Source organism: Corapipo altera, unplaced genomic scaffold (assembly GCF_003945725.1).
Source record: "Corapipo altera isolate COAL_440 unplaced genomic scaffold, ASM394572v1 61, whole genome shotgun sequence".
NCBI classification, from domain to species: domain Eukaryota; kingdom Metazoa; phylum Chordata; class Aves; order Passeriformes; family Pipridae; genus Corapipo; species Corapipo altera.
Window position 1 is genome coordinate 183,228 of NW_020884910.1, and position 14,098 is coordinate 197,325.

The window sequence follows — 14,098 nt, forward strand, 5'->3', positions numbered from 1 at the left end:
GACCAAGACAAAACCTCTCCTTCCCATTTTTGTATTTTGAAATCTTTAACCTTACTGTGTTTTTATGCTGCTAGAAATCTGAAAGCCTATTAGTATAGGCTGGAGAGGTGCTTCTTTTTTTCATCCCAAGGAGGAGAAATTCTTTTTACATTAAAAGGTGTCATCCTTCTAAGAAAAAAACCTAGTCAAAACTATACCATGCTTGGCTGGTTGTCAGAATTTTAAAGCCACCTTTCATAATCTGTTTGTTTTGTCTCTTCAGCAAAAACAGCACAGGAGAGGGAGTGTGTTCCCTGCAGTGGGTGGCTGCTGGCCCATGGTAGCAATAATGCATTTAAACACTGAGCAGTTTTCTGGAAGACTGGGGGCAGAAAGGCTTGTCAGTGGAACAAGTTTTCTAACCCCTTTGAGTGACTACCCTCAGCCTTTTCCAGTGAGAACAACCAGGCACCAGAATTAAACCCCATTCAGACATTACATTAGGGAAGCACTATATTATATAGAGCCAAGGTATGGCAACATGGGAATTGTTTTAACAACACAGTAACCCACGTCACTTCAGCAATAAACAGGAATTGCCATAAGGAAGATTTAATACACATAATCCAGGCAAGAACACACGAACCAAAAACTGTTACAGATTCTTCTATAGCAGTAGCTCTGTCTGGCAGCTTCTTGCATTGTCCCCAGTAGTGCAGAGCAGAATTTGGCCTGTTTTGCTCAGTGTTAAATGTTAAGATTTCCAAGTTAGAAGTAGGGCATTCCAGGAGCTTTGTTAAGGCCTGTACGTCTATAAAGGACCGAGCGGGAAGAATCATGCTTCTAGATTATCTGATAATTCACTGGAAAATTCATAATACCAAAGCTGACTTGAGTTTCAGAGAACAAGGTTTCCATTTCTGTGTTCTACAAAAAAGCCTCCAAAAGGTAACTAAAACATTGTCATGCATAAAAGCAACGTTAATCACTCCTGTGTTGAACTGAACTATGAAATATTTAAGTGTGAGAGGAGATATAAAAAGTAGGATTTGAATCAACTTATGAATTGCACCATTAAGGTTTTTTTTGTGTGGTGGTTTTTTTAACTGGCACATTCAGCAGTAAATTGTAGAGCAAGCAGTCAAGGAATCCTTCTCAAGGTGAAGGGCACAACCATTGTGGCACTTGAACCTTCACTCTTCACCCAGCTTCACTTTTTCATCTCTACACCATAGAGGTCACAACGCTTCTGGCTTAAAATAGGAATTTGTTGACGTATTTCTGCAAGTTTCTTCAGATCTACAGGGGGAGAAGAAAGAGTTATGAGAACAACAGCCAAAAAAGAAAGCTCCTGACTTGCTCTGAGGTAAGGCAGGGAAAAGAGAACTATCAAGGAGAATGGACCTGTAGGGCACTGCAAGTGGCAGCCAGGGCTGAAGAGGCTCAGCTTTGCTCTTTCCTTAGGTGGCAGCTTCCTCCAAAGTAAGGAAACTACAGGAGTAGAGCTAAGTGCTGCTTGTTCTTGCTTTAACCCAGCAAAGGGGGAAAAGGCATTGGAATGCTGCATTATCTGTAGTTGCATGTGCAAGGCCACAGACTTAAAAAACTGTCTCTCCTTAGGCTCATGGCCTGTACTTGAGAAAAAACAATGGGGAAAAAAACCAAAGCAACTTTACCCTTACCTATATCTGTGTATACAACTGTTTCCTCAGCCCCAGCTTTGGCTATGACTTCACCCCTGCAAAATTAAGCACATTTGTTCACAGCATTAACACATTGGTCTCAAGGAATCAGTCCAGTTGCTGCTGTTTGTACAAAAGGGAGTTCCTACCCTTGATGCCTACAGCTGTAAACACACGGCTCTCCTAAAAATAGCATCATAATTCATAACTCTGGCATGATGGAAATGGCTTTCAGGCTTTATATGTGGCACATTTTATATGTGACATATGCATACTTCACGTGTGCTCCAAAGATCAAGAACCAGGGCATGTGAGCATGCAACATACCTCAAGGATAAAGGGACAACCATATATGGCAAAGACTAACACCTTCTCCTTTCAAGATCCTACTGGCTTTTAATAGGAGTATGCTGTTACTCTGCATGAACTACTGAACATGATTTAGCGTGTCTCCCGCTGAAGTGTTCTGTCACAGCTTTCATCATATAAAGTTAAAAGCTCAGAACACAGACAAAGATTTTCTGGCTTTGCAATCAGCTGGAAGAGAACTATCGGTGGATTTATTTGAGAGAATAAAAACTGCCTGAAGATTTGGTCACTTTTACCTCCTGTGCACCTGCATGACTTCTGCTCAAGTCAGAATATCTCTCTTCTCTAGCCGAAGACATTTTTCTTGTTCTTTATTATGTCAAAGCAATGTTGTTCTTTGAGGAAATGAAATAGTTTTGTGTAAGCTGTTTAACATGGTTTGGTTCAACACAGAAAATTACTGTATGAGTAATATATAATGGACTGAACTTCAGGGACAAGTTGAAAAGGTCAGCAGCAAAGCTAATGCTAAATGCTAGTACTAAGTAGCATCTTTACTACCAAAATGAATACATACTCTTAAACTAGTTTTAGTTTCTTGTTTTTCAGTTTGACAGTTTTAAATGATGATTTTGAGAATGCAGGCTTAAGTCTCATGTGCTTTTTACCAAGAATTTACATTTTTAAGAGTAGGTGGAAATGTGAGACTGAAGTGTCAAGTAAAACACATTTTTTAACAAAAAAAAAAAAAAAGGTGTTGTTGTTTTTAATTGAACTCACCATGGATTTACTACAGTGCTGTGTCCCCAGGCAACATAGGATGCTTTTTCATCTCTAGCAGGAGATATGGTAGCTACGTAGACTTGGTTATCAACAGCACTGTGTTCAGAGAAAGATGAGGGAAGGGGGAGAAAGTGAGAATTCCTTTTATTCTATCATTTAACTAAGCAGAAGAGAAAGAATTCGCTCTGAATGACAAGCTTTATATCCTCCTAAGGACTAGCCAAAACTGTAAATGATATGAAGGTCAGAGAAAGCAGAGCCTGGAAAGAGAAGTCTCTGGCACCTGACTCCAGTGTTAGTGCACAGAATATCGTGTTGTTCACATGTTCATTCAGTATGTAAGAAAGTTGACTGAAGCTGACCAATAAATAATACTGCATTCAGGAATCTCAGAGTCTATTTCTCTCTGTAATTAGAGCAGTTCTCAAATGGTTATTGGCTCTTCTCTCTAGAATTTGTGTGTGAAGAGTGTTTATAGAACCTTGGGAAAAGGTCCTTGAAAGGGCATAACTGCTAGGGGCTGGCAGGAACAAAGACTAAGTAGTTCCTGCTTTTCTGCTTGACAGCAAAATCATGTTGGTGTCCCATGCAAGGCCATGCATCATGAGGAATGGTGCAGCTCCAATGGCAGACAGGCCCTGTAGCACCACTTCTGCTGCATAGTGTCATGTGGAACACAAGAACAGTTCAGTTCCATGCAGTAAAACTTCCTCTGGAACAGGAGGATAAGCTGTTACCGTGATCTTACCGTCCTCTCTGTAAGAGTTCCCAGTGAGCTGGTCCTGTTGTCAGGTTAAAAGCCCCTGGATATATCAGCAGCTGGCAACCTTTGTTAAAAGACAGTTAGAACCCAAACATTATTAAGAGGAAGATAGTTTACCCTACAGTGGCCCTTCACACTGAAACTCAAGATGAGGTTTCTTTCAACTTCACAAACTCTGCCTAAAATGGAACCAACCAGAGCCTGTCAATGCATAACACAGGTGATTACTTACATCAGCAAAGACCTAATGTGGGGATATACCCAATTCCCTCACTGCCTCAGCAAATGTGTATCAAGAAATGACAGATACTTGGTGAGAAGAGTCACTCATCTGGATAAGAGTCTTGGCCACAAGGTGCATTTTGTGTTACTGGGTGAGGATGAGAACACCCGGTCACACAGACTGCTCACCCTGAAACAGCCCTGCTTGGTTCCAGCCTTAGGGTTCACCCTGCTCCTTCAGGTGACCCAGCCTCACCTTTCTGGCCGTAGATTTGAGCCATCTCAGCAAATCTCATGTCATAGCAGATGCCCAGGCCCACTTTACAGTATGCTGTTCTCAAAACACAAGAGACAACAGTCACATCGCTATCATGACGTACACAAAAGCAATTACAAGACTCCCTGTAGCCCTCCCGTCAATTGTTGTTTTATGTCTCACAGCAACAAGAGGAGCTATAATTAAATGTGTGCCCAACAAGCATTGGCTATTGGTGAGGGGGAATTCATGTTTTATGATGAAAGACTTAAGAGAAGCAGTCTTATCTACCCTTTAACAACAGCTGTTTCCAAAAAATCATGTTCTATCAGGTCTTTGTGTAACATATTCCTCTCTCATTTAGCTGCAAGTTTTTCAATTATTTCCTTTTCAAGAAAAGAAAGCACTCACTGTTTGTCATGGACTAAAACTGCAGTCATGTCCTTTCTTAGAGCATGGACATTGCAAGGAGGAGAAAGTGACTACGGGAGATGAGACTCTTTGGAGAGCTCAGTGAACAAGCTGTGTTAATTTTTGAACACTGTGGGGTGGGGAGGAGTAAATATCTTTCTTTTTCGTCTGATGTGGTTGATTCCAGAACATTGGAATGTGATTTACAAGTTACAGTTAATTGTCTCCGTTATTGTATCATCCTCACATGAAACAGTGTGTCAGTGGAGCTGCTTGTTACAGCTGTTTGTTTGTATAGTTGTAGCTGCTTGTACAAGCCATGTTTTATAAGAACCATTTTCAAGCTGTAACTGCTATAAAAAATACAGTCACTTCTCTTTAACAAATCAATAGGACCAATATTTAATTAAGGCAAGTGCCACAATGTGTGCTTCAACCCTTTCTACTCCTCTGCCCTTTTGCAACCATGTTGCCTTTTTAAAAGTTTCAGGAGAGACCACATATTTGAAGCAAAATTAAACTGCATTTGCTGTGGCTGTAGAATGCCTAATATAAATCTGACAGTCTAAAAATCCATTGCTCGGAAGGAGGAGGGGGAAGAGAACTCCAGAATGACTGTGGTGTTACTGTGGTACAGCTCCTTAAAGAAAGGGCTTGTCTTGTACTCACGTGTGTCAAACATGGAGAAACTGTTCCCTGGACTCAGTGTTTCAGACTCTTTGAACTGTATCTTCCCAGGAACATTAATGTCAAACAAATGAACCTGCAATTATACTGTGATTAATAACAAAAACAATTTCTGTGCTTGGTATTTGAGCCTCTTTCTATTAGTCCCATGTTTTCCACTGTTATCTAGACTACTCTTTTGCCAGGATCCAAACTAAACATTGCTTAAGACTGTTAGATCCTCAATGATGATTTAAAGTAGTTTTCCTCTTTAAAGAAATATACCTGTCTGAAATGGCAAATCCCTGCAAAATAGCAATATCTTGATCTAACGAGTCATTTTGCAGAAGAAAGGATATATATAAAATGTCTTGAATTCGGCAGGATGATTTTAAAGCAGGTTAAAGAGGGTGATATTTTCCTCTCTAAGATTCGAGTCCCATTCCTGCAAAACTTCTCCAGGAAATACCTTCACTAAGTCATAAAGCTCCCAGCTTTGCAGATGCCTCTGAGGCCCTGCAGACAGTCTTTGTCCCTCTGTTTCAATGGAAGATTCTCTTCCTGACTGGAGCTTCCTAATAATAGTGCTGGGTCAGTACTATTACTTGTTCATACTTACACAGTACAAGCCTGCACTCATTCTATGAACTGGTAGGCTTGCAGATTGGTGTGGTATGAAAGATGGTAGGCAACACAGTAATTCAGAAAGTGATCCAGTAGTGCAGCTAACTGTAGAATTAGTTAACAAAATAAGTGAATACCTGCACCCCAGAGGTATTTTGCACCATCTTATTTTTTTCCAAGTAACCTTGCATCCTCTTTTTTGTTTATCCTTGAAAGAAATAAGCTGTTGTTCACCTATGGAGTGCTACCTGTGTGCATAGTAAGATTTAACACTCTGGAGTTACAAAGAGAAGGCAGTTTCTCAGAAGGCACAAAGCAACGTTGGGGTGGAAGGTGACGTTAAGCAAACATCTACCACAAACAGCAGTTACAGCTTCACTGTGGAACCTGGGCTTTGGTTGTCTCCACCAATCATACATACAGCACATAAAGTATGTAAAGAACAGTATTTACAACAACAGAAGGACTAAATACATTGGGAAGCTGAGGGAAAACCCTGATCCCACTTAAGTGGCACTATGTATTAGACTTAGATCAGATATCTGAGTTTGATCAGGTTTTACTTTTTATCACAGTTTTCCCAGCATATGGGGAAAGGCAATTATACCTTCTTTAGTTTGTCATCCTCATCTAGACCAAATTTATGATCAGCTTCTGAAGGGGCGTTTACATGTCCCAAATAAAAGTACCTGAAATGTCACTGACAGTACACAACTTATTATTAATGAAAGATTCTACTAATTTCTATCACCTTTAGGTACAGATGACATAATTTGTGGAACACTGCTGACAAACCTTTTCATAACAATATTCTCCCATCTTACCTTCCTATGCTTTGCCAGCATAGCACCATCAGGCCCAAAGACAGTACATGTATTATACAGCTTTCCACCGTCCTCTTCTGGAATGGATCCTTTGTAAAGGCAAGAACAAAGATTTCCCCCACTGTATTATATCTGATTTTGATCCAATGGCACTAACAGACATTGCCCATCTTTTCCTCAATGGGACAGTCACTAAGAGTAAACTACCTCCGATGAGATATATGCTGCACTCCTTTGCAACTTCTGAGAGCTTTTGTGTCGATTCCCCAGGGATCTTCTCTGCATACTCCTTAAAGTATTGGGTTCCATATGGAGAATTAAAACATTCCTAGAAGTGGATGGAAAAGAAACAGCTAAAATCCAGTAACACCACTACAAGGAGATGTACTCGGCTTTTCAAACCCCTCTCTAAAAATGTTCTCAAACAATGTTTAGTTACAGGAGTTTAGCTTTTAGGAACTCAATAAGCAAATTTAAAAATATCAGGAAGGCCAGAGAGGCTTTAACCATTAGAGAAAATACAGCAGGTGTGCATTTCTCAAAATTACTCATTGTTTTCCTAAAACAACCCTTTAAATGCTATTTCCTCACAACTGGACAGTGTCTTCTGTCTTAGGTGCTAGTTAAAGATCTGCTATCCTTCAGAACCAGGCATGTAATCTTTAGACAGTCAGATTAATGGAGTAGTTTAGATGCCTAAACTAGGTGGGCAGTGGTAATTGAGATGCCCAAGACATCAAGAACTTGCAGTCTGAATTATTACACTTGCCAGCTCTGTGAGGACGTGAGACACCCCACCCAACACTTTTTTTGTCCTCTAAAGGAGTACAGCTGAGGGCCACAGATAAACTATCAAACAGTACCAGCACTTACTCTTTGGTAAATGACTCCCAGCCCAGGCATCTGCCTCCACTGTTACCTTGGCTCATTGGATGTTGTAACCAACCCACCTCCCACCCTTCCCCCAAAACAGGAGAAAAAAAAAAAACAAGCTGTGAATAGCACAATAAACATTTATGCCTTGCCTGGTCAGCAAACTTCTTAACAACCGAGCTGGGTTCTACTGAACCAGAATAACTGAACCAAAAGTGGGTGGGTATTTTTGCCCCATATGCAGACACTGGGCCAGCAGGTGCCAGCTAATCCACAGCAGAACTTGTAGTGGAAGAAGCAGGAAGGAAAGTCTTTGCAGGCTGCCAAATGAGCTTCCCAGGCTTTTGAAAGCTGGGCTGATTTTCAAGGAAATGAAAGCACAGCCAGCTGCCTCCACCTTCATCTTGCCACTTGCAGTGCCCATCTGAGTGGCACTGAAACCAGGGGCTGCAGAGAACAAGCAGAGCTCTGTGCCAGCCTGCAGTGGCACTGCCTGGGGCTGTGCACAGGCCGACACTGGGACAGAACTGCAGACTGTCTGCACAGATTCCCTAGTGCTGTGCCCTCCAAAGCAGAAAAAACACAGGGACAGACCTCTGAATTGCTTTCTATCAATTTTTAGATTCAAATGGATTTTGCTTTTATTTTTTAATTAATAAATACTACAAACTGTATTTCTTTCAAAAATTTTTCCAAGTTCAGAAATAAAAAGGCTAATATGTCACAGGAAAACTGCCACATGCCTCTACAAAGGTGCAGATTATATAGTCAGTGTGATTTACTACTGTTCTTTATATAAACTTATTTTAAAAAAATCAAAACAAACAAACAAAAAAAACCCCACAAAAAAACCCAAACCAAAGAGCAAAACAGAGGGAAGAGAATATTCATGCCCATGTCCTAATGCCAGTACAAAATTTACTTCCCAAAAGTCTGTGAAATACCTTGCCCTTGTTCGACAACTTTTACTCTGAAAGCATAAATTATCATTAGCAAAGTAAGTATCTCAACTAAATAAGTCTGGGAAACCCAATATTTGTACACATGATGAAACCAGCAAATAATAGGTAATCTCCACGTAGGAGGCCCAGGCAGAACACTCAGTGGTTATTACATGTGCAACACAAGCACTGTGTTAGCAGAGAGGAGCTGGAAAGGTTGCTTAATGCTTCCCCTGTGACAGCAGGAGAGAAAACACTCCGTGTGTAAAACTGAGACCAAAAGTTCACCCAGAGAAGAACTTTGCACTCCTGAGTCAGAGGCTGCAGGGTACAGGAGCGACACATGTACTCCCAGGAAGAGAGGGGAAAAGCTCAAAGCTGCACTGGGAAGGTCATCTTGTTGCCAGCACACCCATCTGTGTGAAAATTCAGCACAGTCATCATAGCTGAAGTTCAAGAAGTAAATCAGAAATGATCGGTAATTTTAAGTGGCTACTCATGTTCCCACACAAGGAAGTCACAAGAGAAGTGCCCTTTAATCATAATTCAGCCACATATAACCTGCTGGAAATGTCTTAAGTCTGTTTTGTTTCTCTGTGGATATATCTGGAATGCCTACAGCAAAGAGAGTCACCATGTACCTGTCTTCTTTCACCTTCATGTCAACATTCTTTAGCTGAAAATCACCTTTTTCTGCATTTCTTCAGCAAAAATTCCAACAACAGTGCTACTTACATCAATTCAGAATGTAAAAATGATGGAATTGCCTGGGATTTAAATTAGCAAAAACTTTGCCAGACTCTTATACTACAAAAAAGGAAGACCTGCTTTTTTCCCCCCCTTCTTGTCCCCCACATCTTAAGTGTGCTGCTGGATAGAACCTGTTTTTCTTTTTTTCTTTTTTTTTTTTTTAATTTTTATTTTGAACCCTCCCACAGCTTGTAAGCTATGCAGAGAGAAACAGGAATACAGAATGCCTTAGTAACACTAGAAAGAGGTTTTGAAGGGTTTGAGGCATAGGTGCCAAGTAGACCATGGCCTTTACTCACAGGTAGAGCCACAACTTTTGCTCCTTTAGCTGATGCTTCTCTAACCAGTCCACAGGCTCGCTGAAGATTATCTGATTTAACAGCAGATACGTGAAGCTGAATAAGAGCGAGGCGGAAGGCTAATAGCAGAAAAGAATAAAAAACATTCAGTGGAATTCACTCAGGAAACTCTTCAAAATTTGAACTCAGTAACAAGCACTTAACAAAATAATTTTTTTTTAATCTATAAGCATACATATAAACCACTTCCAACTCATTCTGTGGTCTGTGGCTCTCATAGCACAGGGAGAACACTGAAGGCCAGGTTTGCTAATGGGAACCATGCACGGCCATCACCATGCCCAGGGCAAAGATCACAGAGTTCTTGTGCCAGTTCACTCAGCCCAGACAGTTCCCAGCCCACGTTCCAATGGAAGGTGCCATGGTGCAGAAAGGGAGACCACAGGTCATCGAGCCAAAAAGATGTGTGAGCCCATCTTTTTGTGGCACATGTTGCTTGATTAAAACTGTATGTCCTAAAATGTCACTAGCAAACCAAAGAATTGGATAATCCTCAAAGCACCAAATAAGGGAATAGTCTGCTTTTATCCCTCAAATCACACCTAGTCTGGGAAAGGGCTATGAAGGCCAAAAAGGTAACATCTTTCCTAATAACTTCTTTGCAATTTGGTTTCTAGCCAAAACACAGTTGCAAGTGTTATCAACAGTTTCTACTGTCACTAAGCAGGTTCTATATTTGCAGGCTTTCAGAGTTTCCTTTTAAACAAACAAACAAATAAACAAACTCTAAAACCAAACAACAACAAAAAAACCCCCCAAACCCCCCTCGGTGTGACTATAGTTTCCAGACCCACTTAGGTAACCATACCAGGAATCTGTCAAAAACTTTCCCGTACTTGTGGAATGTGTTTTAGCTCAGAGAAATTGGGCAATTAATTTCAGCAAAAACTCACTTTTGAAAACAAACAAACAAAAAACCCCAACAAATCAAAAAAGCCCCAAAACCACAGAAGTAAACAAAGAACAAAAGAGCATCTACTAGGAAAAAAATCCAATAATGTTTAAAATGCTAGAAAAACAATAATCTTATTTTCCCTACGCCTCGAGTTTGGAGTTTGTTAAAGGGCAAAATTAAAGTTCAGTTACAACAGAATAAACAAAACTGGGGGCACAAGTAGGTGTAAAACCGTCCAGATGTAGAAGTAACAGAAATGCAGAGAAATTTGCAACAGTGCTGCAGAGAGAGATCTCTGCTTCCAGCCTGGATAAGCTGCCTCAGAAACTCCCTTAAAAGCAATTCTCAGGATAAGCCTACAGCAATGCTGACCACAACCAGGTAAAGGCGCATCACAGAACAATAACGGTTTGCGTTTGTATCACTACAAAACAGGCTTTTTTTGTTTTGTTTTGAGCTGTCTTTTTCTGTAAAACACCAGAAGGCAAGCACGCCCGCTCTGTCCACATCCCCTGACGAGCTGACCCTGCACGGCGAGCGCTGCGTCCCGGTCTCCGCACAGCACAGCTCCCTTTCTCCCGCACTACTTCGCAGCCCTCCAGAGGCTCCGGACCGAGGCCTTTCCCGGCCGCACCGGGGCTGTGCACCGTGGGGCACCGCGGGGCGGCCCGGGGCGACCCCCACGCGGTGCCTTTTCCCCGTGCCCGGGCGGGGGAGGCCGGGGGCGCGGGGAGGAGAGGGACGAGGGGCCCCCACTCACACGCCATGGCTCCGCTCGCCGCCCGCATGCCCGGCCGATCCCGCACGGAGCATGCGCGGGCACGGAGGGGCTGCCGGGACACGCAGTCCCGGCCCGGGGTTTTGCTAAAACCGACTCAAACGCTGCCTTTAAGTAGTCCGCTGGCTCCCAGATCTGAGCTCTGAGCAGGAAAACAAGCAGGGGATGAAGCACCTACCTTCCTGCGTGACCCCAGTGGGTGGCAGGGAACTGGCGGTGCTCCTCCAGCGCCACTCCAGCATCCCGCAAGGACACAGCTGTGCACCCAAACCTCCTGGAGCTCAGCAGCTGCTGTGCCTACAGCCTTTTCCCCGGCCCTATGCAGCCTTATGCTTGCTAAGGGCTCGTCCCAAGGGATCTGTACCAGTTGACAGGTAACTCATTCACCTGGGACATCCCCATTTATCTTCCTCTGTAAGAACAGCATCTCCTAAGGCAGAGACATCCCCACAGTACTCCACATCCGGATAGCTGTGTCCAGTTCTGGGCTCGTCGGTACAAGAAAGACAAGGAGCTACTGGAGTGGGTCCAGTGGAGGCCACAAAGATGATGAGGGGTCTGGAGCATTTCTCTTATGAGGAGAGACTGGGAGACCTAGGCCTGTTTAGTCTGGACTAGAGATCTCATTAATGCATATAAATATCTCCAAGGTTGGTGCCAGGCTCTTTTCAGTGGTGCCCAGTGACAGGACAAGGAGCAATGGCCATAAACTAAAACACAAGAAGTTTTACCTCAACCTGAAGAAGAACTTCTTTACGCTGAGGGTGACAGAAGCACTAGAATAGGCTGCCCAGGGAGGTCATGGAGTTTCCCTTTCTGGAGACAGTCCAAAACCACCTGGGCATGTTCCTGTATAACCTGCTCTAGATGACTCTGCCTTGGCAGGGGGGTTGAACTGGATGATCTCCAGAAGCCCCTTCCAACCCTAACAATTCCATAAAACCAACACGCTAACATGCCAGGCTGTTCTTCCTTAGCTTTAAACATCAAGTCCTCCCCTTTACTCAACACAGAACATTGCTGTCTCACATATGTATCTTCCAACCTCAAGCTTTTTATAAGCATGCTTGTAGAACTGTAGATTCATGTTGTACAGAAGCAGTATTTCTCAAGCAAGAGTACCTCTGTAAGCTGACAGCACATGATAGCAGAAGGGGCAAAGATAAAATGGGTAACCCAGGGTGATCAATCTCTTACACACATTCACTTCCAGGAAACATGCAGAGAGACAAAGGATGGGAAGTGCACAACCAAGCAGTGACAAACCTTCCTTCAACAATGACAAAACTTCCTTTAACAATCTGTACCTTGCAGCAGTAAAGGGAACCATTCATCCCAAACTGACCAAGCCAAAGGACAGCAGAATGGACAGTGCAGAAGCCCTCTGGCAGGCCTCTCTTCTTTTTCACTTGCCCATGGTAATTTTTTCCCCCAAACAGCACACCGTGCTGCGCTCCAGGTGCAAAGAACAGCTGTCTCCTGACTTGACACAAAATAAGAAAAGCAGTATCATCCCTTCAAGGTGAAAAGCACAGACTAAAAATCCAGCTTCCATGGATCAGAGAGATAAAACGTATTTTTCGAGTTTCAAAACAAAAATATTTCAAAGCACTAAGAATACCCAAAACAACAAGTTACATGCCATCACCCCTCTCCTTCCCAAAGGGGAAACTTTTCAGACATTCAATAGACTATGCCTATATTGAAAAAGGTTATTTGACAGTATCAAAAGCTCTGAAATTACAACTGAAGTTGGAAGGAAAAGCTACAAGCACAGTTGAGACCCACGTGTAAGGGCTAACAGGAACTCAACTGAAAGAAGAGCAAGCAACCTTTACTTATGTCTGGAGAAGGCAATGTAAATAAAACTGCAGCTCTACAGTCAGAGTATTTTTGGCGGGTAATGCAGGTAAAGTTCTGTACAAATTCTCCTACACAGCAGAATCTAAAAGACTTTGTGAGACAACTGAAGACCACAGAAGCACTGACCCTCGCTACGAAACACAAAGGTAAGAGCTTTCATTTGGCAGGGAAGTTGACTCTGACTGTTTCTTTCCTGCTACAGACCTCATTTCTATCACCAAAATAAAGAAAAAATAAAAACTAAAACTCCAGCAACAGCTATCATCTTATATTCAACAATACAGACAGCAGTGCATGCAGAATAAAACAAGAACCGGCAAACCTCTGGCAAATAATTGAAAAAAATTCCTTGAAGATGAAAGGGACAGGAAGTAGCATACCTACTATTTGATTTTTCTTTTCAAAAAATGTCACTCTGGTACTATAACTGGAATTTCTGCTTAGCAATACAAGTTTTATAACAAAGGTACTAACTACAAATATGTACTATAAGGCAAAAGTAACCTTTAAATTGTGGGTAGAGATGCACAAACATCATTGAAACTAATCATAGTTTGGACTGAGCTTTGTAAGATTTGTCTGCTGGTAATTGGCACGTTGCCTTTAAAATTACAAATAATTAGATTCTTAATGGCTATATACATGTCTACACAGAAGAGATTTAATAACTTACTGTTGCTTTACTTATTGAAGATCTAAAAGGTCTGTATTTGTTGTCCTCACAGGGAAGCATACACATTAGCTACTTTCCATATTTAATACTCAAATACCCCTGTTTAACAACTGAGTGTAATTTTCACTTTTTCTCCTTCTGACTAGGAAAAATATGTTGTATCATTCTGTCAACATTTTCATAATAAAAAATATGATGTTGAGAAGTCTGGAATTTATGCAGAAACCCCTTCTATAATTTGACCACTTGTCAATTCATTTTGACCTTTCTATGAAACCTTACTATGGCTCACCCAAAAGTACTGAATGGAATTTAGTCTAAATGCCGAAATACTTACGTTAGGAAGTCACTGGCAGTAGGTTCTGATGATCCATAGTCAGCTTCTTTGGTCCAAAGACCAAAGTCACTTCCATTTACAAAACATCTTTAGGAAAAACTTCTAATTGA

At 41.9% G+C, this 14,098-nt stretch overlaps 2 protein-coding genes across 2 annotated transcripts in view; both read right to left on the bottom strand.

The window, feature by feature from the left end:
* Positions 1 to 478: 478 nt before the first annotated feature.
* Positions 479 to 11,160, bottom strand: NIT2 (nitrilase family member 2). The gene is made up of 10 exons (XM_027653371.1): positions 11,098 to 11,160; positions 9,383 to 9,501; positions 6,727 to 6,847; positions 6,520 to 6,608; positions 5,075 to 5,168; positions 3,995 to 4,069; positions 3,502 to 3,580; positions 2,751 to 2,849; positions 1,662 to 1,717; positions 479 to 1,278 (listed from the first exon to the last, which is right to left on the bottom strand). The coding sequence occupies exons 1-10, from the start codon at positions 11,123 to 11,125 to the stop codon at positions 1,190 to 1,192; spliced, it is 849 nt and encodes a 282-aa protein (XP_027509172.1). The 5' UTR covers positions 11,126 to 11,160; the 3' UTR covers positions 479 to 1,189.
* TBC1D23 (TBC1 domain family member 23) overlaps positions 9,390 to 14,098 on the bottom strand; it is a 35,121-nt gene continuing 30,412 nt past the window's right edge. Inside the window, exons 20-21 of the transcript XR_003529293.1 lie at positions 13,989 to 14,075; positions 9,390 to 9,501 (exon numbers count right to left, since the gene is read on the bottom strand). The gene's annotated coding sequence lies outside the window, so the exon portion shown is untranslated. The remainder of the gene's footprint in view (positions 9,502 to 13,988; positions 14,076 to 14,098) is intronic.